Source organism: Ovis canadensis, chromosome 4, assembly GCF_042477335.2.
Source record: "Ovis canadensis isolate MfBH-ARS-UI-01 breed Bighorn chromosome 4, ARS-UI_OviCan_v2, whole genome shotgun sequence".
Classification (NCBI taxonomy): Eukaryota; Metazoa; Chordata; class Mammalia; order Artiodactyla; family Bovidae; genus Ovis; species Ovis canadensis.
Window position 1 is genome coordinate 47,905,056 of NC_091248.1, and position 24,389 is coordinate 47,929,444.

The 24,389-nt window shown below is 41.7% G+C and overlaps 2 protein-coding genes and 1 pseudogene across 12 annotated transcripts in view; 1 reads left to right on the forward strand and 2 right to left on the reverse strand.

The window, feature by feature from the left end:
• The window catches only part of TMEM243 (transmembrane protein 243), a 54,069-nt gene that overhangs the window by 10,555 nt on the left and 19,125 nt on the right, over positions 1 to 24,389 (forward strand). For 2 of the 4 annotated variants that reach the window (XM_069587756.1, XM_069587757.1), the window contains exons 3-5: positions 8,286 to 8,336; positions 9,362 to 9,466; positions 10,742 to 11,333. In XM_069587756.1, coding sequence (XP_069443857.1) covers positions 8,286 to 8,336; positions 9,362 to 9,466; positions 10,742 to 10,864 — 279 coding nt within the window. In that variant the 3' untranslated portion in view covers positions 10,865 to 11,333. Of the gene's footprint in view, positions 1 to 8,285; positions 8,337 to 9,361; positions 9,467 to 10,741; positions 11,334 to 24,389 lie in introns of those variants that run through there. The other 2 variants (XM_069587758.1, XM_069587759.1) reach the window with 1 other exon arrangement.
• The window catches only part of DMTF1 (cyclin D binding myb like transcription factor 1), a 51,048-nt gene continuing 36,398 nt past the window's right edge, over positions 9,740 to 24,389 (reverse strand). For 2 of the 8 annotated variants that reach the window (XM_069587748.1, XM_069587749.1), the window contains 7 exons: positions 23,098 to 23,307; positions 16,603 to 16,688; positions 13,939 to 14,094; positions 13,057 to 13,431; positions 12,615 to 12,762; positions 12,343 to 12,452; positions 9,740 to 10,962 (listed from right to left, as the gene is read on the reverse strand). In XM_069587748.1, the coding sequence (XP_069443849.1) occupies positions 12,343 to 12,452; positions 12,615 to 12,762; positions 13,057 to 13,431; positions 13,939 to 14,094; positions 16,603 to 16,688; positions 23,098 to 23,307 (1,085 nt within the window). In that variant the 3' untranslated portion in view covers positions 9,740 to 10,962. Of the gene's footprint in view, positions 10,963 to 11,161; positions 12,453 to 12,614; positions 12,763 to 13,056; positions 13,432 to 13,938; positions 14,095 to 16,602; positions 16,689 to 23,097; positions 23,308 to 24,389 lie in introns of those variants that run through there. The other 6 variants (XM_069587747.1, XM_069587750.1, XM_069587751.1 and 3 more) reach the window with 4 other exon arrangements.
• LOC138439229 (U4/U6 small nuclear ribonucleoprotein Prp4 pseudogene) lies at positions 20,764 to 22,499 on the reverse strand (annotated as a pseudogene).

Below are 24,389 nucleotides of genomic sequence, written 5' to 3' on the forward strand. Positions count from 1 at the left end.
TTGGCTTCAGCCATCTTAGCCTTCTTAGTTTTCTGCCAGTTTCCAAGCTCACACCTGCCTCAGGGCCCCTACAAGTGCTATACTGCCTTATTTGCAGTACATGTCTCGTAGATCCTTGGGTGTCTTGTTCCTTTTCCTTAAAAAGGTCCCTGCTCAAACAGGATTCCTTGACCTGCTTTTTTTAAAAATAGCCCCTCAGCTCCACCCTGGTCACTCTTCCCTTACCCTGTTTTAATTCCTTCCTGACTTCCTCACACTTAGCTTGTAAAAAGGGTGGAGAATGGATGCTGAACATCAGAATGGAGAGAAGGATTGACAGAAGATTCTTCCCATGTTGGAGGAGTTGAGATTTGGGGGCCAGAGGTGGACTCCACAAGGGAGAGATTCAGCCCAGAGAGAAGGACAGAGGTAACTAATAAGACTGGGGTTGGCAGAGGAGCCAGCTGCCCCCCAGTCCTCCTCAGGCTGGAGGAACGGGGGGGTCCTCTTTCTCTTGGCGTCTTTTAGTTTATAAGGATCTCTGCTGATGGACAGGCTTCAAGAGTGAGATGGTAAATCTGAGATGAGGTGGAGCGTCAAACCAGTTCCTGGAGAGACAGGGACAATCAACCCAAAATGAAAGGCCGTGAAAATCAGCGAAGGCCCAGCTGTGAACTTGTAGTAAACCAGTTAGTTTGTTCTTTCAGCTAATATTTGAATATCTCATATATGCTAGGAATATATAAAAGGGAAATGACCTGCATCCCTGCCCACTGGTGCAGTGGCACTTGTGTACAGTTAGAGAACGTTCTCACCACCCTGGGTGATGGCAGCTCCCACAGCCACATGGCTTAGCTTGGTCTGAGTTAGAGCTGCTCCCACCTCTGGGTGGGCACTGGACCACGGAGGGGTGCACAGTTTGGAGAGGGCACCATGGAGCTGGAAGTCAGCCATGGGTAGCGGGCCAGAGCCTGGCCGTGAACAAGGGGGACATGGCCCTCAGCCTCCCAGGCCTTACAGCGTGGAGGAGAAGACAGACGAGTAAACAGTTACAGGTAGGATTGTTGAAAGGCTCCACAGCAAGGCTTAGCCCCGGAGCCTGGAAGTGATTGGGGGGTGGGGGTTGAGGGTGGATTCAGGACTGGATTGTCAAAGCATCGAGAGCAGGGGGGCTCTGGATGCTCAAACTACCGACTGCATGGTCCAGTCAGGGCTTTGGTGACACACTGGGAGTGATCTAGTTAGTGGATGCAGATGAAGACTAGGCTCAGGGGCAGTGGAGGAGAGGGTTGGAGAAGAGGGATTTGGCAGAGCAGGTGCTGAAATAATTGTGAAGAGGAAGAGAAGAAGTTGGCGTGAGACTGCCAGGGACACGCATCTTAAAAATAGAGGATGCTTCAGTCTATCTGCTTCCCAGATGGCTCCGTGGTAAAGAATCCGCCTGCCAACGCAGGAGATGCAGGACACAGGAGTTCGATCCCTGGGTCAGGAAGACCCACTGGAGGAGGAAATGGCAACCCGTTCCAGTATTCTTGCCTGGAAATCCCATGGACAGAGGAGTCTGGCTGGCTACAGTCCACGAGGTCACCGAGTCACACACGACTGAAGCGACTTAGGACGCATGCAGTCGCATTCATGAGGGCTCAACCCTCGTGACTTATGTACCTCACAGAGGCCCCACCTCCTCCTCTTGCCACATTAGCCATTAGGATTTCAACCTGTGAATTTCAGGGGGACACAAACATTCAGAACATAGCAGAGGATATTGCTGAGACTGCCTTCTCTCTCCAGCTTGGGAAGCAGGGCGTGCCCTGTCCTGCCTTCCTGGCCCAGTGAACCTGGGAGGAGTATGTGGGTGGCACAGGCTCTGTTGGGTAGAAAGTTGAAGGGCAGAGGCTGCAGGGGAGATCCGGGGCTCATGGGAACTTCCTGTGTCCAGGCTGGCTCACTTGGAACAGGTTTCGGTGGGTGTGAGGGGTGAAGATGGAGCTGGAGCGCACTTGGGGAGGGGTGGGGTCTGCAGGGCCGCCTGTGGTGATGTCTGAGGACTTGGGTAGTCGCAAAGGAGGAAGTGACACAGAAGTGGGAGTGGGATTCTTAGCCTCCCCCTTCCTCCACCCCCTCCTTCCAGATGTCAGGGAATGTTCTGGCATTGTCCATCCAGGGTTTTCCTTGCCCTGAAGGGGCTTTCTGTGGCTTCTCCCCGGGAGTGCGAGGGAGCATGGCATGCGGACCAGTTCCTGGGCAGGAGTTGCTGTCGTGCCTCTGAAACCAGGGCCATGCTGCTCTGGCAGATGAGTGGCCAGGCTTTTATCCTCAGGCTTAGGAAGCCTGGACCTGGAGGTGCCCGAAGCTCACTCCTGGCATTTCCATGGGGTCGCCGACAGCTGGCCTGGGAGTCAGCATGAGGGTTCGGTCCCCGTAGCTGGGGAGAGCCTGACCTTGTGGGCTGCAGGGCCAGCCTGTGGCTTCTATGGTGCGGCTGTGTCTGTCCTACAGCAGCGACTGGAAGCTGGGGTTTCTGATGAGTCAGGCCCCAGCTGAGTGGCCTCTCCTGGTGAGAGGCTCTAAGGAAAATGCTATCAGCCACTTGTGTTGATGATTCTGTTTTTTAAGCATCATTCACAGGGCACTGGCCGGCAGTGCGCCAGGCTCGAGGCTACCTTCCCCATGGTTAATAAACTGCCAGTCCTAATGGAGGAGGTGACAGGCAATAAATACAGAAGTGTCACATGTGGACCATGTGACCCGGGAGACCTGAGGCAGGCACAGCTCCCATCTTGAGGGGTGCCCGAGGGAGCTGTCTGGATGGGAGTTACAGTGGAGGCGATGTTTGAGTTGAGCTGTGAAGGAAGAGCAGTTAAATTGGGTGTGTGGCATTTCAGCCGTCCCACTTCTTACCCCGCAGCTCACTCTTCTGGGGCCATTATGCCTTCAGCTATTTTTACGTGTCAATAAGAGAAATGATCATGTATGAAGTAGATGTGCTTTCTGCGTCTGGGTACCCCTGCAGCACTCTCCTTAGACCCAGGAGAAGCGTGCCTCTTCTCATCGTGCAGTGCGCTTACTGTCATCAGTGAGTGCTTTGAAATCCACTGGACTTCTTTCTTGGCTGCTTGGAATCTTAGAACTAACATTTGAACTTAGAAAAGTTTTCTTCAGTCAGATATATGTATTTTGGCTGTGCCACTTGACTTGTGGAATCTTAGATCCCCGACCAGGAATTGAACCTGGGCCCTTGGCAGTGAGAGCTTGGGGTCCTAACCACAGGACCACCAGGGAAGTCCCATAGTCAGATTTTTTTTCTCATAAATCCTTTGACTCCTTCTTTCTACTCCCCAAATCCCTTTAGAAATTTTGCCTTACTTTTTTATTGTTGCTCGAATCGGTTATGGTTTTGCTAAGATAGCACAAGCTTCAGCTCCATTTTGGAATAAGGCAAAGCAAAAATGACTGTGGCAATGGAAGCATGATTTTACCTGTCAGCATTCTGAGCAGGATGTTTTGGGTTGCTGAGGACAAAGGCCGGTTTTTGGTAATTTGGGATGTTCCCAGAACCTGAGCACTTGAAGTGAATTTGGGGTTCTGTGTTTTGTATCAAGATGCTGGCTAATGACTGACCAAGGAATCTAGGGGGCTCCTGTGCTTTTTGATTGCTGAGGGATAGGCCTTCTCTGGCCTGGGTACTGTCTAAAGCTGATGATTCAGAACCATAAATGGTTAACACTGGAAAGGACCAGATATCACCCCAGTCCTCTCACTTGATAGACCCAAAGGGGTTGAGGGGTCCTTTTGAAGCCATCTGGCTAGCCAGTGAGATGAGAACATTGGTCTCAACTCTAATTTCAGGGCCACCACATACATGTCTAAGCATTCTTATACCTTTTGAATTGCTTGTTAGCCTTGCATTTTGCAGAGCTTTGGGGAGGAGACTTTCGCCACTACCTGGCTGTATGACCTTGGGCAAATAGGTTTGATTAAACCCAGTTCCCCACTGGTAAATGGAGATAGCGTATTCCTTACTGCTGCACAGAGCTACCTTCTCACCCCACGTACAGACACTGCAGCCACAGCAATCTTTCTCGCCTTCATTATTTCAAAGGAAGATGTGCCTCTTTTGGACTTGGGCTGCCGTCTCCACCTGTGCATCGCAGCCCAGCTTCTTCCCTGTCATGACGTTTGCTCTCCCCAGGTCTCTGTGGAGTCCCTTCATCCTGAGCTATGACATAGAAGATACTTTTTTCCCAGCTTTATTGAGATAACTGAGGTAATGTTTAAGTGAATAAATAAATGACTTAAGAGGGAATATGGGTTTCCCTGGTGGCTCAGTGGTAAAGAATCCACTTGCCAATGCAGGAGATTTCAATATCTGGGTTGGGAAGATTCCCTGGAGGGCATGGTGACGTACTCCAGGATTTTTGCTGCGAGAATTCCTTCGGCAGAGGAGCCTGGTGGCTACAGTCCTTGGGTCTGCAGAGTCTGACACGACTGAGCACACAAGAGGTAATATATGCAGATACACAGTTATTTAGTCACTAAACTTAATCCGACTCTGTAGCAACCCGAGACTGTAGTCTGCCAGGCTCCTCTGCCCATGTAATTCTCTAGGCAAGAATACTGGAGTGGGTTGCCATTTCCTTCTCCAAGGGATCTTCCTGACCCAGAGATCTAACCTGTCTCCTGCGTTACCACTGAGACACCAGGGAAGCCCAATATATGCAGAGTCCCAGTCAAAACTAAACTATGTGTGTTTGTATGTTACGTTTGTGTCCACGTAAATTCATACATGAGTTAAGACAGACTCTTGGCCTGTTGCTGAGCAGATGTCTGAGGAAGGGCTGTGCTGGGTTGCTCAGTTGTGTCCGACTCTGCCCCATGGACTGTAGCCCGCCAGACTTCTCAGTCCATGGGGATTCTCTAGGCAAAATACTGCAGGAGGTTGCCATGCCCTCCTCCAGGGGATCTTCCCAACCCAGGGACTGAACCCAGTTCTCTGGCACTGCAGGCGGAGTCTTTACTGTCTGAGCCATGAGGGAAGCCCCTGAGGGAAGGGAAGACAACCTGTCCTATCTCTGTGGGTAAAGATCAGGGCTGATTCTGATCCTGCTGAACTTTCTTGGGGAGTGGAAATAAGTAACAGTATAAAGTGTAAAGATCTGGTAGGGAGAAAGGTTTTGTTAGATGGAAATACAGCAATAATAAAACAGGAAGAGACAGAGCTAGTTTTTGTGAGAATTAAGAGTAGCTGAGTTAATAGAAACTAGCTTTTGATATGGAGATAACCTGAATTGCAATTCACTCCATAAACAGCAAATTTAAATGTAATACTCCCTTTTCTCCATGCACTCTGTTCTGACTTGGAACATATTAGCCCTAACACTGCCCTTTGAAATGCTAATTAAGGGCAATTTACTTATTCTCTATTGTTCTATCTTTGGAGACTGGGAGGGGTAGGGGGAGCTGCTAAAGTCCTGAAAAATCATCTCTGGGCCTAGGGAGGGTCTCTACCCTAAGATCTGAACTTACCAACGTTCAAAATGGTTTAGATTCTAAACTTTACAGCTGTGCACACAGATCATGTGAGGCTCTTGTTAAAATGCAGATTCTGATTCAGTAGGTCTGGGGCAAGGCCTGAGATTCCACATTTCTTACAGGCTCTCATGTGAGACCAGTGCTGCAGGGCCAGAGCACTCTGCATAGCAAGAGTTTAGACTGAAGTGGGAGGTCTTCCAAAGCTAACTCTGCCGTTTCTTTGGCCTGCATTCAAGGTTACTTCAATAGCCGAAGGCCCGAAGCCAAGACCTTGGCTTGGAGAAAGGAGACTGTGAGAAATAGTTGTGCCATATTCTAAATACTTTGTCCCATCTTGGGAGCCCTAGTTGTTGTCAGTCGGTTGTGTCCGACTCTTTGCAACACCATGGACTGCAGCACACCAAGTTTCCCTGTCCTTCTCCATCTCCCAAGTTTGCTCAAACTCATGTCCATTGAGTCCCAGAGACTGTATTTTAACGACTGAATACCTGATATTCATAAAGATGAGCTGGGATTCTAGACAGTAGATTGTCTAGAAGGTAAATAGGGAAGTAGTCATTAAAGTTTAGATGGATTTTCATGAATGACTGAAACCAGTTAGGCTTCTATGGTTAAGTTCACCAATCTAAAGCAATCAGTTATGAGGAAATCTTCATTCCTGAAAGATAAACACTTTACTGAAGTACTGTTGTACTTTGCTAATAGGCTAGTTTTTTGCAACTTGCTATTTTTGTCTAGGAATTCCCTGGTGGCTCAGATATAAAGAATCTGCCTGCCAGTGCAGAAGATGTGGGTTGGATCCCTGGGTTGAGAAGATCCCCTGGAGAAGGGAATGGCAACCCCTCCAGTATTCTTGCCTGGAGAATCCCATGGATAGAGGAAACTGGCAGGCTATAGTCCATGAGGTCACAGAGTTGGATACAACTGAGTGACTAACCAACAATCTTTGTCTAGACCAGCAGTTACATGCTACGCTGCCGTTTCTGTGAAAAGTAGAAATGGAATCTCCTCTGTTGCATTGAATCCTGTTTCCATTACTTATTGGTATTGAGATTTGGGGCAAGCTCTCAATTTCCCTAAGCTTGTGTTTCCACTTGTAAAATAGTCATGCTAGCCTTTCATCGCGGGATTTTTTAGAAGATACACAAAAGCTTCTGGCATAGTTGCCATCTGTTCACCATTAGACCCCTTCTTCTCTCTGTTTTGATCCTGGCTGCTAAACCTGCTGTACCATTTGGAGAATAGGAATTCTTGTTTGCTGCCTCTCACCTGAACCTCTTCAGTGGCTTCTGTTGGTAAAAGCTCTTGTGACATACGCAGACCTTTAAGAATCCCTGGAGTTTATAAGATGAGCAAATATTCTTTATTTCTTAGAATAGACCAGAGTTTAGTTCAAACTTTCTCACAAGGCAGAAACAGTGGGGTTCTCATAAATGGGTTGTCTGTAAACACATTTTATGCTAACACCACATCTGCCTTGTGCAGGACGAACAGTCATCAGTGCTTTATCCCTGGGTCACTTTCTTAACAAGAGGTTCTAGTTTCACTCTTGCGTGTGCAGTGTGGTCTTCTCTAGCTGATAAGATCTGTTCTGAGTCCTCAGGTTTGGTCAGGGTACGGCTGGAGTTCAGTTTCCTTTGTTCTGTGTGACATTTAAATTGCAGTGGCCTTGGTCTGGAGTGTGAGGTCAGACACCCTGGAGAGAACACTTGGCTTTGTTTCACTCTTCCCTCCCAGCTTTGCCTGCCCTACTCTTTTTTGGGTTCTTATCTTTAGAAGCAGACAGCTCTGTGCAAGTTCCTGTGCCTTTCTATCTCAGAGCTTTTGTTTATTGGCTGCTTATATTCCCTATCCTGCTGATCTTAAAGTGCTCAGACATTACCAACACTGTCTTTAAAGACTTCAGCTTTGACTTTTCCAAACTAAGATTACTTGATATTCTCATTGGCCATGAGGTAGTATTTCCTAATCAGGTCTTAAACCCTTACCACTTCATTCTGTAAGGTCTGTGAATAAGTGCTATCAACCTAATATACATATTGGTACATACTATTTTTATATATTACTTGACTTTTCAGTTCCTTTAACTGAAACCATCTAACCAGTGACCCTGATTTCAATGTCCTGTTTCAAGTTGATTCTAACTTCCTGTCTGTCTTTAGGCAAATAGTTTAACTGCACTCACTGAACCAAAATTTACCTTAACCAGTAAAATGAGGATTGGATTAGATCAGTTTTTCAAAGCATTCTTTGGAGTTGGCTGGGGCAGGGATGAGTATAAAAAGAGAGCTCAATAGGTAGAAACCCCAAGCTCCTCATTCAGGTGATTCTTAAGATTAATCAACAAGGATACCATCTGTATCACAAACAGGTTGAAACTCATGATGGAAAGAGACATCATCTAAGTCTGGTTCCTGACCGTTTTCACCAAGGATCTGGGCTAGCCACCCCCATGCTCCTGTCCCTTTTGCTTCTGCTCATACTGTTACCAGCAGCAAAAGTAGATTATTTGTAAGCCTCCCTTTCCCATTTTCAAAAGGCCCTAATGTAAAAATGCCATGTCCCTTTAAGAAACTTTCTCTAAGCAGTTGTCCAGCTTCCCACAACCCCTTTCTTTACCCTGGTGGCTCAGTACACTCTGCCTTTCTGGCAGCTGTTTGTGTGAAGCTCAGAGGGGCAGGGTACTGCCTTCTCCATTCTCAGTGTCCTGCATTGTGTCTTTCTAAAATGCCATGAGTTTATCATATGGCTAAAAAATTCTCTCTCTTTTTCAGGATCGAATCATCAATTTAGTTGTTGGCAGCTTAACATCTTTATTGATCCTAGTAAGTATCTGTGTGTCAGCCAGGGTCTTAGCCAAAGTTTTGAAAACCTTAATACTGCAGTTCAATCAACTCTCAAAAAAAAAAAAAAAACCTTAAGGGGCCAGTACATGAACATGTGGAATATTCCAACTGTAGTTAAATTAATGCTTTCAATCTTGTTAACACTTGAATAAAACTGCATTTGGTATAAATGGAGTAGCTAGTTGATTTCCACTCTTACGCCCTACCCTAGTTGAATGTGAAATAGCACAAGTCAAATAAACTTGGTTTTCTGGGTTTGCCTAATAAATTTGTAGTATGTGAGTGGCTACTAGTAACTCCCTTCTGTATGTAACCCACAGCTCTGCTAGTATCTTTACATTTATTTTGTTCCTAAAGTATGTTCATTATCCTTTGGTTTTAAAAGATTTTTTTAATTTCTCATTGTATACTACAGCTTGGTGCTATCAAAATAAAACAAAGCTACATTTCCCAGTCTGAGAATGACCTTTGGCACTTTTTTTTAAATCTAAGAGAATTTTAGTGAAGTCTCTTTCTACGACTTCTTCATAAAAGAATGGGTAACATTATATTTAAGGTAGAAAGAGAACTATAGGGTATTAGAAATACATTTTTAATTATTTTTCATGTTAAGCAAAAACAGTTTTGGATAATTTTTTTTGCTAGTATACTCAAAATAACAAAAAGGTTAGAACTTTCCCCAGTATAGTCATTAGTCCTGGGGAATGATGTTTAAATGCTTTCTAATCTTTGTTGATGAAGAGGTTTATCTTGAGGTTAGCTAGTTTTATTGCTTCATTGTCTCCTTTCATAAAGGAGGAGTTTGGGAAGATTAAGTGGAACTATTAAAAGGAATAACAATTGAAAAGATTTTATTAAACATTAACATTCCAGAAGACAAACCTGGTGGTAGGTAAGATGCCATTTCACCATTTGGAGCATTTTATAATGTTACTTTGCCTAGATGCCAGTCTAACCAAGTCTTGGAATTACTTCTGAGGCCTAACACACTTCTTTTCATACAGGTAACGCTGATCAGTGCTTTTGTTTTCCCTCAACTACCTCCAAAACCGTTGAATATATTTTTTGCTGTCTGCATCTCTTTGAGTAGTATCACTGCCTGCATACTTGTGAGTACTATTGAAAATTTAAATTCAGTATCCTTGAGGGCTGATGGTTGCAGTGCCTGGAAATCTGTATGAGAAGGTGTCTCTAATTATACACCACTCCTCTCCCCCAAAGGATGTCACAATTCTCATTGTTAAAATCCCAGGGTATTTTTTTTTTTTTTTGAATTTGTCTCCTTTTCTCCTAAATCCCAAAGTTGTAACCTTGTAACCCTAAAAGGCAACTCTGTTCCCTTGATGCCCCCCCCCCCCCAAAAAAAAGACTTAGGTCAAAGATATGATATGATTTAATTTAATTCATCTTCCTTCAAGGACTACATACAGAGTCCAACAGTCTTTGGGAAATGTTATTACTCCTCTAATAATTACAAAACTCGTCTATTTTAATCTTTGAGTATTATCTTCCCAAATGAAAGTAATTAACACCAAAACCTCTTGAGAAACCTAAAGCTACAGTTGTATCTTTTTCACGAGAATGTTCAGTTTTTATACTACTACTATGAAGCCTTTCTGTTAGGTAAAGAAACAAAGACAATAGCCAATCCTCAGTAGGGTATTTGCCAAGTCATCATCAGTTGGCAGCTGTTTCATTTCCCTTGAAGAAAGGCAGAATCAAAACCCTTACACATAATTGTTTTGACTCACATAAGGCTTAATCATAACTAATAAGATCTGAGTTAAAATTAAACCTGGGGACATTTCCTAGCTTCAAATTCACTGACTGTTATTTGTACTCCTTTGACCTGAGGGAAGGAGTGGCCCCTCGGACTTGGAGAACCTGGGAACAAAGCTCCCAGAACTCTCTCCCACTCTCAGCCTAGAGCCGGAAGTGGCTGACAGTGATCTGTAATAGTTTAAACTAGAGGTATGCATGTGTAAAGCTCCGGTTTTATTGGCGATTTGAATCAGTTAAAGGAATTTAAAAGTTGTCTTCCCTTCCAGTACTTTAAAAAGCTGTACCTTTTACTCACCTATAATTAAAATATCTCTAGAAGATAGATATATATTCTTGGATGACTCGCCAAATGATTGGTGGACTCTTTAAACACTGAACAAAGTTAACTGAGAAAGCAGGAATAAGGTATGATTTTGGATATAAACTCAGCTGGTACACTTGAGTTACAAAGAATAAAATTCTGGCTGCTTTAGCCTCGTTTAGGGGGAAAAGTATATATGGAAGAACTTGGTCACAGTGGAAAAGAATTAGTTGTATTTTAAATTTTTAATATTCAGGCTAATGCTATTACTTAAACATCTATTTAATTCTTCTTCTTTTAGATCTACTGGTATCGACAAGGAGATTTAGAACCGAAATTTAGAAACCTTATTTACTATATCTTATTTTCTATCATCATGTTATGTATATGTGCGAATCTATACTTCCATGATGTGGGAAAGTGAGGCTCCAAGAGATACACTCACCAGGTCTCTTCAAAGCAATACATTTGGACTCGAATTAAGAGCTGGATAAGGAATGCCGAAGAGTCTCCTGCAAAAGTCTGATACATGATTTTCATGTTAATTGTAAATCTAAATTCCCTCTTGCAGGGGAGACATATCCTAATCACTTCGCTTTTTCTTTAAGGAGCCGATGTTGCACTTAAACATTACCCCTTAAAGCACAAGTCATTTTCACTTTTGAAATTTTTTATATAAAGTAATTGCGTGGTGCAAGGCTATGTAACAAACAATCTTGCATTTTAAGACAAATAATCTTTTATTTCTGTTAAACTGAATATACAATTATTGTTCCCTAGGCAACCAACTTTTGCTTTTAACTACAATTTCACGTTAACAAAACACAGACGGTGAAAAGACAACTTTGATTGTGTAGATCTAATTACAATAATAAATAAAATAATTTATACAAGTTTTTTTTTTAACTTTTTCTATAGGGGTCATATTCATTAAAGCCCTAGAGGCTAATTTTGGCTTAACCTTCTCTAGTATAGGAATGACTCTTGGTTTGTTTCAAGAAGCAAATTTTGTGTTTTTAAATTGCCTGAGAGGGAGAAGTTACATCAAACCCCCACCAGTTAATGCACTAAGTGAACGGCAAACTCTGGTACTCTGCTATTTCCTGGGTAATTTACATAGCAAAACATGTAATAAAAGGTCATGGTACAGGATAGGCAACTTAGTACTTCCTTTCCCATTTAGTTTTACTTCAAAGTGCTAACTTTGTAAACTGGTGACAGTGGGTTCTGAGGGATGAAAATGCTTAGCTTCTGGTGAATTTTGTTTTACTACTCTCATCCATATTCCCTTTAAAAAGTAATTTAAAAGAAAAACCTGTAGTGAATTTTCTAAACCCTTTTAATACTCTTCTCATTACCCAGCCCAAATCAGCTCCCACTGCCAGCAATGGGTAAACCCAAATAACCCCCACACAATCACCTCAAGTCTCAACTTAGAAGATATCTCTCTCTGTGCAGAAGGTCACTGGGAAGCTCTAGAGCATGTTAATGTGACTTCTCTGAAATATAAACAGGCCTACTTGAGACTGGACAGAGTGCCATGTCTGATCTGTAGAGATGAATATTACTGCTTTTAAAACAGTAGTTAAGCTTTGGCGATTTCAAAATTCTCTCAGCTAAAGTGAATCAAATTCCCTGCTGACAAGAAACACTAATTACTGGGATCTCTGCAGTTAAGACCCTAGTGCTCCACTCAACTACATACTGTTCTAAGACTAGACCTCAGATGATATATTTAAAGAGGTAAAAAGTCATAGCAGCAACACTGTATGTGGCTTGAGCACTGTAGTTATTCAAAAGCCAGAGGAATGGTAAATTAAGCCTCTTGGGGGTTGCTCCTATTTCTTTGGAGATATAATGAACAGTGTGGCTTTGCCTGAATGGCTTGTTTCTAAGAATTACCTAATGACAGTGTACCAAATCCTCAACATCTTTTGAGTCTTCTGAGACAGGACTGCCCAGAGATGATCCAATGATGTTTGATTCTTCTTGATGATGCTGGAGTATGGGATCTGTAATGAGATAAGTTTCAAGTTGATCCTAAATGTATATATATCATCTAATCCACATCAAAGAATTTAGAATTAAGTGTTCTACCGAAGTGAAAATTTAACAAGACTCACTGCCTGATTTCCCCCTTAAGATTTATCAGGCACATGATGGAGTTACAGTACCTGTTAGTGTTGTCAAAGGCAAGACGGATTCAGTATCTATAACATCAGATGTCTGGATAAAGCCATGTGGTGAAGGAACAATAAGTATTGTTTCATCATCAATTGTTGTTTGATGAACTTGCTCTTCTATGGTAGGTGACCCTAAATCCTAAGTAATAACAAACAAAAAAAAAAGATTCTGTTTCATATTCCTTGTTTCCCTTAAGTCCCCAAACACACTTAGGCTTGAAAGGACTTTCAAATACTATCCTACTTTAAAGTTAGACTATAAAGAAATCAAAGTTAAGGTCTTAAACAGACAAAAATAATAATAACCTCACACTCTGAAGTTTTACATACTAGCAAAAAAATAATATAAAAGAACCAATTCAGTGGCAGGTCCTGCTCTAGACTTTTCCCAAACTGCAGGTTTGAGGCTTAAGGCTGTTTAAGCGCAACTTACTTCAGTAACATAAGCCCGGGCTAACGGGGAGGGTTCGTCCTCTTGTTTAAGGTGGGTGTCAGAGATTTCTTCTTCTGTTCTGACCATAATACTATTCATCAGTTCTGTGCTATTTTGGTCACTGAATTTGGATATATGAGCATCATTAAATGACGGCTCTACTGTAACCTTAGGCTGATGAATTTCATCTGGGAAAGTGTCTGCTTCTAGGGCATCTGGAGGCTCAGGAAAATCAGATGAGTGAATATCACTATCCACTGTCAGTTCTGCTTGGGATATGGAAGAGGCGATGTCCTCTGTGGCAACTGTCTGAATGATGACTCTTGGTGCGTGACACTGCACTGTGACGTCACTTGTGTTCAACAAATGTTCTGGCTATAGAATGTTAACAAAAACAATCAGTGGCAAGATGAAAAAGTACGTACCAGCCTAAAGTTATAGACAACAAATGACCTTTCACGTGGTGCCCTGGTGTCCCCTCCATGCCTCTCACCTCTGGATCTGCAGTGTTCTTACCATGTTCTTCTAGAACTCCTGTTTCTTGACCTACTGGGGCCTCTGCACGCCTAGGAGCCCCTTTCCCCTAATGTACGTCCATCTCATGTACAGGAATAAGGGAAGTGCCCCAGTGAAGGTGTAAAACATGCTCCTGGGACAACAGTGGTAGAAGAATAGTTTAAATCCATGGATTACAGTACTACTGGCTCTTAATATTATATATCAACTAATTCTGGTCCCTAACAGGTCCTGAAGTCTTGGAGCTCAAAATGTATTTCCCTCCTCCCCCAGGGTATGAGTTCTATCTCTGGTGACACTTATCAGTTTAGTCAGTCTTTTCTACAGAAATTAGAAAAATCAAGGAATTTATGTAAGATGACATACAGATAAAGCATGAACAATGATCTGTTCAGGAGAAGCAGGAGCGGCAGCTGCCAGGGTGACTGTGGGACTAGCAGTCAGAGTGAGGGGAAGGCCTTGGCTTGAGCTTGTCTGAAGCAGGTAGGTGCCTGGAGTGCCAGTGGGCTGTAAATGGAAAGACTAAAGGAAAAAGAAAAATAAGGTCAACACAGGTGCATCATACCACCCAGTAAGCAGACTTAGTGCTCACTACGTCTAGCTTTACATCTAAAATGGGGACTTTACTAGCCACAAATGTACTTGATACCAATCATGAAGATGCAAATTATAAAATAAAAAGCATAATATTCTGGACTACTTATGTGTTGTAAGTCATTTCTCAGCCTGCAGGTTTAACAGAGAGGCAAGGCCCTGATCCTACTCTTCATGCCCTGTGTGTCTATGGTCTGGTTTCAGCTCAATTTCAGTCCAAGACACTGTCTCATAAACCACTGTTTCCAGTGCAGTACCCCAGCACACACTCTTTATCCTTTCTCTGCAGCACATAAAACCTAGTGTCTCCCAGTTAAAAAGCTTCACATCTTTGAAAAGGCACTATGGCAGTGTTTACTTACTTGAATAGATTTTTTTTCACAGTATAATTTCAGAAAATTTTTATGTTAGGAGAAAATGTACAGAAATAGCAATTAGTCTTCTGCTGAAAGAAAAAATTCCTAATTGAAGACTGCTTAACTGATAGTATACTGAGATGTTTTATGGAAGTGTAACAAAAATACCGAACAGCGACACACGTTTCACAACCATAAGCTTCTCCATGGTAATGTGAGTTTGGTTTACCCCAAAACTCTGAAGGAAGAGCATGTGCACTTACAACTGGAGGTGACGGTCCTAAATCCTAAATCCTGGTCTCTAGTCTGACGTGGTCTTGGGAACTTCCTTCACAGCAGTTCTACTGGCTCCTGACTCACTGAATCTAGGTTTCTTAAACATGAAAGCAGGGATAATACCTACTTCTCACAGAAAGGTTTGTTGAGGATTAGAAATGATTGTGATGGTGCCTGGCACGCACCGGGGATTAACTCACTTCTCCCTCTCCCTCTTCATAAAAGTGAAAGCTGACTTTTTCTAAAGGTTGTATTTATTCATCACATATCATCAGGTGGTATACTAAATACTTTATATGTACATGTGTATCATATATGCATATTTTAATATACTTAAATACATTTAATGCTTATACATTTTTGGAGCTGAGGCACTATTATGCTTTATTAATAAATTAGGACAGAAGTCTCTAAATCTTTGAATGTGACCTCGTAAGTTAAAACCTGAACACATACCTCAAATATATGTGTATACATTATTTATTTGGCCAGGGGGAAGGTGGCAAAAAAAGGTAAAACAAATTTCTGTTTTGTACCTGTGACAAATGACTTTTACAACTCTGTTTTGGAGACCTCTGAATTAGGAAACCAAGGCTTAGGTTAAGCAAGCAGCCTAGTAGAAGTTCCAAAAGAGAATCTTTTGCTCTGTGGGCCATTATGAGATTTGGCTGTGTATAGGAGAAGGAAATGGCAACCCACTCCAGTGTTCTTGCTTGGAGAATCCCAGGGACAGGGGAGCCTGGTGGGCTGCCGTCTGTGGGGTCGCACAGAGTCGGACACGACTAAAGCGACTTAGCAGCAGCAGCAGGATATAAATAAACTCATGTACTAATACTCCTTGTATTTTTCACAGCAAAGAAATCTTGACATAATTTAAATATTTTCTTCACGAAAACTGAACCAATAATTTTGGGTTTACCTATTTTAGAAATCAGGCAAAGAACTGGGGCTGTTTTTAAATTTTCACCCCCTGCAAAGAAATTACATTTAAATTAGCAGATATATCCCATCTCTTAGCATAGTTAACCTCTAATCTATGTTCTGTCTCTACAGATTTGCCCATTTTTGACATATCAAATGGGAGCCCTGTACTATATATTTTGTGTCCCATTTCTTTCACTTTGCATAAGGTTCAAGGTTCATCCTTATGGTAGCATACTTTTTACTGCCAAATAATCGTTTGTATGTCTATAGCACATTTTATTTACCCATTTATCAGTGGATGGACATTTGGATTATTTCTACTTTTTAGTTATGAACATTCATGTACAAGTTTTTACGTGGACGTAATGTTTTCATTTCTCTTAGGTATACCTGGGATTAGAATTGGTGGGTCATATGGTAACTATATGTTTAACCTTTTACGGGACTGCAAGATTCTTTGCCTAAGTGGCTACATCATTTATGACTAGGACTTTTAAATCCTGTATCCTCAATGGCTAGTGCAGTGTTACTCTGTTAAATAATTCATTCCATAAACTTTTCCTCAACCAATATGAACTTGTTTACAACTCGATAAAAATATATAGCATGTACCCTATGTGTTAGCATTGTCATTTTCATCTATATAAGAAAAAGATGTTATTGGTTTATATCAGATTGAAAAAGAAAGACTAAAATTAATTATAAAAATTAGAAGTCTGATTTATGTTGTCTTCTAACCATCTGGCTTCCAAAATCATGGATATAGTTACACTTACTGACAATCAGGTTAATTTTTATATTTCATTTGCTTATGTAATATTTCTAAAACTGATACCAACTGATCTTATACATAATATGGCTTTTTAAAGTAGTTACTCACTGGAAGAATCTCAAATGTCTGTAGTGTTCCACTGTTTAGTGTTATTGTTTCCGAGTCAACAGTAGCAGCAGCGGAGTCTGCTGAAGCTGTGGTAAGAACAAGGACAATAAATAAAACACTTTCTAAATTTCAATTTCCTTAGTGTATTCAATTAATTAGGAGGGCAATTTCATATTGAATAATTGGCCTGGAAACCCACAATCATTTAATAAGAGATAAGAAATCTAATGGATCTGTCTGGGATGGCATAGATAAGGGTCAGTAAACCATGACTCACAGCCAGATCCAGCTCACAACCAGTTTTTATAAATGAAGTATTATAGGAACACAGTCAAGCCTACTTGGTTATGTATTTTCTATAGTTGCTTTTGCACTACAAGGGCAGTTGAGTAGTTATGACAGAGACAAAATTTGCTAACTCTGGCATAGATCATAAAATATTTCTAATGTTAGTAAGAAAGAGAAATACACTAAGGCTAACCTGCAAAGATACAGGAATTTGATAAAATGCTAAGTTTTCCTGTATCTTTTGGTAAGATGGTATAGATGTCTGGAATATAGAGATGTCTGAGAACACTATATTTTAGTTCTAGTGACATCACTTCTGGTAATGTAAATCCAGGCAAATAACTTACTTTAATCCAAACTACTGTTCAGAGACTTTACTTGCCCTGTCTATCTCATACAGTAGGTGTGAGGATCAAAAACATTAAATACATGCAGTATTGTTTCAAATGACTGTACTGGGTGAATGAATCGCACTTTAGAGATCAAACAGGTCTGTTAACTGAAGCTCAGACTAGATCATGTCTGCTCAAGGTTATACAGAACTACAGCAAACTAGAAGAAATGTGAGCTCTCTTGGTGCTTTCAGTCCCACTTGAAGGTACATCCACGTGGAAAATGCTTTGAAATTGACTTCTAATGTATAACATTTATTGTTTATTATATTCTGACTATAATACTTCTCAGTTTACGAGATATGTACTTAATTCCTGTTATTTCTCTGACTAGTTCATGGATTCTTAAGATCATACTTAGAATAATTTGATTTCAGATAAATAACCTAAATCAAAGGTAAGCAAATTATGGCTGGGGACAAATGTGGCTCAAGGCTAAGAATGGTTTTTACATTTTTAGAGGATTGTGTAAAAACAAAAATAGAGAATTCCATCGAGATCTATCTGGCCTTGGCCTGCAAAGCCTAACATATATGTACTGTTCTGGCCCTAAATAGTCTGGATCCCTGATCTCTAATAAAGAAACAATCATGAGATTTTAGCTCAAATGCCAAGAATAATGGGTGTCTTGTAAAACTCTTACTGTACCCATATTTCTTATTAGATGAAGCAAAATTATTCTAATACTTAAAAAAGTATGCTTTTTTGAGAAAGCATGAATATTAAGGCACCATTTATAAAATGTCTGCTATTTTCCCAGTAAGTATCAACCCAGTAGCCAAGGAAAATTATAACTTTCTCCATGCATAAACAATTTTTAGCCAACAGAATCTCTCATATTTATGGTGGATTAGTAATTTCACTTGCTTTGCAATTCTTAAGACTATAAAACAAAACCAGCAGGGTAAAAGAAAATAAATTCTTCATGTTTAACTATACTGGTAGAAAGCTAAAGCTAATATGCACATTTAAATTAGAACTTTAAGAATAAGACAAGCATAATTAATTTAAACATCTGCCATGGAATTCCCAGAAATACAGTGTTAATAATGCCAACTAAGTGGTCCAGAGATTCCCAAATGGGACCACAGAGTACATATGAAAACCTGTGAGTTGCCTGCATCTGTCACACTGACTGGAAAGCACCGTTTGGCATTTTGTGGCTGACGTCAGGGGACCCTGCACATCTTGCAGTGTGTAGGAGGACATCCTGCCAACAGAGGGCTGTCCCACTCAAAATGCCAATAATCCCTGGACTGAGAATAATACCCAGTGACTGAAAAACCCTTAGCAATGGCCTTTCTATAGGCAAATAACATTGTGTAGGGGGAAAAAGTGAGATAAAAATGAAAAAATAATATGGTTCTGAGATTTTTATCCTCATTCTTTCCTTTTCTGTCCCTCTATAATAGAAAGAAAGGTAGATCAACTTGGCTTAGATCTTAGAAAATAAATTTCTCTCCCTATAACTCACTGGGTTCTCATCTCATTAAGCACAAGAAGATGTCAGTCAGAGGCTAAGGAAAAGAGAAAGTTGAAAGTCACTCAGTTGTGTCCCCATGACTGTAGCCTGCCACGCTCCTTGGTCCATCGAATTCTTCAGGCCAGAGTACTGGAGTGGGTAGCCATTCCCTTCTCCAGGGGATCTTCCCAACCCAGGAATCAAATCCAGGTCTCCCGAATTGCAGGCAGATTCTTTACCAACTGAGCCACCAGGGAAGCCTCTCTGTTTACACCAGAGAGGTAAACAAAACAATCCCTGTAGGAAACTGGGTTTACTCCCTTAAGAAAATCTTTTTCAACCTCACCAAAACCCATTTCTTCGACATTTCACCTCCAATCATTTGTATGTCTTCTGGTGAATTACTACAAATGATGTGCCATCCTAGGGACTCTATCCCCTTGCTCCAGTTCAGTTCAGTTGCTCAGTCATGTCCGACTCTTCGCGACATCATGAATTGCAGCACGCCAGGCCTCCCTGTCCATCACCAACTCCTGGAGTGCACTCAAACTCATGTCCATTGAGTCGGTGATGCCATCCAGCCATCTCATCCTCTGTCGTCCCCTTCTCCTCCTGCCCCCAATCCCTCTCAGCATCAGGGTCTTGTCCAATGAGTCAACTCTTCGCATGAGGTGGCCAAAGTACTGGAGTTTCAGCTTTAGCATCATTCCTTCCAATGAACACCCAGGACTGATCTCCTTTAGGATGGACTGGTTGGACCTCCTTGCAGTCCAAGGGACTCTCAAGAGTCTTCTCCAACACCACCGTTTAAAAGCATCAATTCTTTGGCACCCAGCTTTCTTTATAGTCCAACTCTCACATCCATACAAAGGGAAAAACCATCCCTTTGACTAGACAGACCTTTGTTGGCAAAGTAATGTCTCTGCTTTTGAATATGCTATCTAGGTCGGTCAAAACCTTCCTTCCAAGGAGTTTAAGCATTTTTTAATTTCATGGCTGCAATCACCATCTGCAGTGATTTTGGAGTCCCCCAAAATAAAGTCTGACACTGTTTCCACTGTTTCCCCATCTATTTCCCATGAAGTGATGGGACCAGATGCCATGATCTTAGTATTCTGAATGTTGAACTTTAAACAACTTTTTCACTCTCCTCTTTCATGTTCATCAAGAGGCTTTTTAGTTCCTCTTCACTTTCTGCCATAAGGGTGGTGTTATCTGCTTATCTGAGGTTATTGATATTTCTCTCAGCAATCTTGATTCCAGCTTGTGCTTCTTCCAGCCCAGTGTTTCTCATGATGTACTCTGCATGTAAGTTAAATAAGCAGAGTGACCATATATAGCCTTGACGTACTCCTTTTCCTACTTGGAACCAGTCTGTTGTTCCATGTCCAGTTCTTTTTTTTTTTTGCTTTCTAAAAATTTCATTGAATCTTGACACATTGGCCTAGCTTTGGGATAACACAAAGGATGCCAAACTTCAAAGCAAAAATGGAAGACATTTTCTGAAGAGGCAGATGCTCAGTTCTGAACTTCCCGATGCAGCTAGCATTCCAAATGAACTCAACAGGATGAGGTAAAACCTCTACTGCGTAACCCAGGACACAGCTGTGGTCTACATCTTCGCCTTCCATTCTCAGGGTTCTCGCTCTGTCAGGTACTGTTCAGCCAGTGCACAGCTAGATGTGCTTCTCTACTTGAGGGCTTCCTGCATAGAGCACAGCCATCTTGCTCTCTGGGTCACATGGAATCCTGAAACATGTACCATGTAATGGAAAGCCAGGTTTCAAGAAGTAAAAATCCTGAGTGCTTTGAGGGAAGCAAGAGGGCATTCAAATAAAGATTAATAAAAACAATGTCTATAAAGTTCATGGAGGGGCTTGAAGATGAAAACTAAAATTTTTCAACCATGGAAGGGGTTGATCAACACCCAGGGATTGGGCTGCTTGCCTGAAGTGGGAGCTGAGACAGAAATTCAATTCTTTTGAGAATCTACATACATGGTAATTGGCAAAATACATGATAGAACAAAACATATTAATTCCTTTCTTTTGAAAATGGCTTTAAAGGGACAGTGAGGCTTGAGTTCTTCCTTCCATGGTCCTGCCTATTCAGCCATCCAGAGCTTGAAGGTCCTGTCATAGAAGCAAGTGGCTATGACCTGTCCATTGGAAGAAATGTCCAGGCCCATCACTTAGCCTTCGTGGCTGGCCAGAGTCTCCAGAGGGGACCAGGCTGGGTGAGTCCAGATCTTGGCTGTGTTATCATAGGCACCAGTAAGGAAGAAATTCCCATGGATAGGCTCAAACTTGACACCTGTCACTAAGTTCTGATGGGCAGGAATGGTACAGACACAGCGTCTCTGTCGAAGGTCCCACACTTTGCAGGTGTTGTCACCACTGCCAGTTGCAATGTGGTAGCCACTGGGGGAGAAATTTATTCCACATATTTCCTTCAGGTGACCTTCTAGGAACATAATACAACATCCTGTGCGCAGGTCCCAAAACCCGGCCAAATGCATCCAGTCCCTCAGGGCCAGCCAAAGAGCCATCTTGATGGAAGGCAATGTCATACACACCCATGCTGTGGCCCTCCTGATGCAGGATCTCCTCTTGAGCTTCCAAATCCCATAAGCGCCATGATCGGTCATAGCAGGTGGTACCTAAGAAATGTCCTGATGGATGCCACATAACATGGGCCACACGCACTGTGTGGCCTCCAATATCTGCCACAGGTTCATCACTGTAAGGCTCCACAGCTTCACAGAACCGTCAGCAGCAGAAGAGGCCAGACTGACGTCTTTTTGGTCCAAGGAGACCATGGATTTGGGATGGAATACGATCCCTCCCACGTTTGTGTTATGGCCTCGAAGAGTGTGATGGAGGTTTCAACTGGGAACAGACCAGAGCTTGCAAAGCCCACTCCAACAAGCTGTGGCCAGCATTTTGGAATTGGGACTGAAGTGACAGTAGGAGACAGGCCGATCATCCCCAATCTGCCTGCAGAAATTATTCAAAGATCAGAGAGATTTGTGCAGCTCTTGCATCTGCGAGGTTCTAGTTGTGTCAGGAATCTCTTTATGAAGATGGGCCTCTTCTAAGCGTTTCATTGCCCTGGGCAGTGAATAATTAGCAATCCACAATCTAGCAACCTTCAGGTTGTTTGGTCCTGATTCATGGTCCCAGGTCTGCTGATACTCTTCTTTGGACTTCTTTGATTTCTCATCATCTTTTTTGGTCTTTTTTAAGGCATTGGTACTGACCACTGAGAGGATATTTCTTAACCTTTCTCTTCTTTCAGCAGGACCTTCTCCAAAAAGTGTGATGGGTTCCCCAAAGCTCTAAGGCAAACCTTGACCTCTGAGTTATCTGTGGAAACGTTGATTTGCCAGGCTCACTTCCTTCTCTCAAACTCTGCTAACACTTCAGCCTGTCTCTCAGTGATGTGCTCTTCAATTTCAAACACGTCTCCAGAGGTTATGTTAATATTTTCTGCTTCAATTCCTGTTTTGAGTCCTTCTTTTCCCAAAAGCCCATATTCTCCTTTGGCCGGATGCTCCCTCTCCTTCTCTTCCAAACTTCCATAATAGATGTGTGGTTTCTTCACAACAGGAGCCACTAAGTCATCTGGTGCCTTAGTTTTTTTTGGTTGCTGTGGAAGAGGGTCGTGAGGAAGCCATGCTGGGCTCTGGGGCCGTGAAGCCCCAGCGAAAGCCGTGCTCTATGTTTCAGACCATCCACCGTGCACCCAGCCCATGTCCAGTTCTAACTGTTGCTTCTTGACCTGCATACAGGTTTCTCAAGAGCTAGGTCAGGTGGTCTGGTATTCCCATCTCTTTCAGAATTTTCCAGAGTTTATTGTGATCCACACAGTCAAAGGCTTTGGCATAGTCAATAAAGCAGAAATAGATGTTTTTCTGGAACTCTCTTGCTTTTTTGATGATCCAGCAGATGTTGGCAATTTGATCTCTGGTTCCTGTGCCTTTTCTAAAACCAGCTTTAACATTTGGAAGTTCACAGTTCACGTATTGTTGAAGCCTGGCTTGGAGAATTTTGAGCATTACTTTACTGACAGTAGTTTAAATAGTTTTCTATTAACCATTAATTCTTTATAACATCTAGAAAGTAAGATGATTTAAAATGGTTTATAATGGCTGGGCAGTTGGTTATCAGTCTTTCCTGTTACACATTCATCCTTTGCAAATATTTATCAAGCTAATAAACATAAAATGCCTTAGATCTCCTTTAATTCGTCAACTTGGATAAATTTCTGTCAAAATTCTAGAAGACTGAAAGGTGTCAGAGCCATTCACTAAATCGCACAGGTCAAATAGCAAGGAGTCCTGAGGTTACTTACAGACGTGAGTGATCTGGACGGGAATCTGTAGGGCTGTCATGGGGCTTGGAGAGATGGCAGCATTGTCTTCCAAGCGGGCAACTCTGATCTGAACATGCTGTACACTGGAATTGGAATTACTGTTTGGAACTCCAGGTCCTGATTTATTCTCCAAAAGCGTTGGGTTGTTTTTTTGATTTTCATGTAACTGTTTAAGACCTTTTATCAAGACTGAAGGGAGATGGGTAGACAAAAAGAACATTGATTCTCCGACAGACCACCATCTAAGCAGCAAGGGAGGTGGGGGGTAAGGAGGGAAAGTATTTGGAATAAATAGTTGTATATAGGATATGACATCTTACCAAAATAATAATAAAAATATTTAAAAACCACAACCTGTCTGGAAATTTTTGGAAATGTTATCTATCAAAACAGATTTTTAAAAAAATTCACAACTGAATGTTGTTCTTGCCATCAAATCTACAATAGCCACTGTAAGGAACATAGAAATACAACATTTTCTATGTCTTAGGGCTTCTTGATAAAATTCTTATTTAGGAAGAAAACTAACTAACTTATTTTTATTCAGTAATGAATCGTGTACCCACCCCCTGCCCTGACTCAAATGGCACTTGACTGTTTTAGCCACTGCACGAACTGTCATCTAATTTACAACCCGAGAGTGGCAGCTGAGCTTTTCCCAACAGCAGTATGCAAACAACTTGGGCTCCTGTAAAGCCAGCTCCTCTACTAATCATGATAAACTACATCAGTCATCCCAGGTGATACTGGGTTCCTGTTACCTAAGTATTCCTTCAGCCTAATGGTTATACTACACTTTTTAAAATGCAAAATAAATTTGTAACTGAGTATTTAGGAAAAAAAAAAATCACATTTTCATCAAGCCAAATTCCTCAGCATTTAATTTTACCTTTGCAAAAATGAAGCTGGAGCACTATATCAGTGAGAGTGAATTTGATTACCTAAATCAAAGACAGCACTACCTGGTTCAGTGCCTAAGTACAGAGCAGACAGTGAAGTGGAAAAGTAAGCTTTACTTCACTTTTAAACAAACCTAAGATCTCTAGATTTACACAATAAATCAAACTAGAAACTTACCAGCCTTTGTTCTACAAAATAAATCTCCACAGAATTTCTCTAAATAATGCAGTTAAGTAATTCAAAATTACTCAATTCATAAAAGTTGATTTAAATGTAATTTCTTACATCTTTGTATGCAATGGAAACACATGTGAAATTTATTTCCTCTTCACAGTTTATCTGAGAAGAATGTGTGTAAATACGTGTAATTC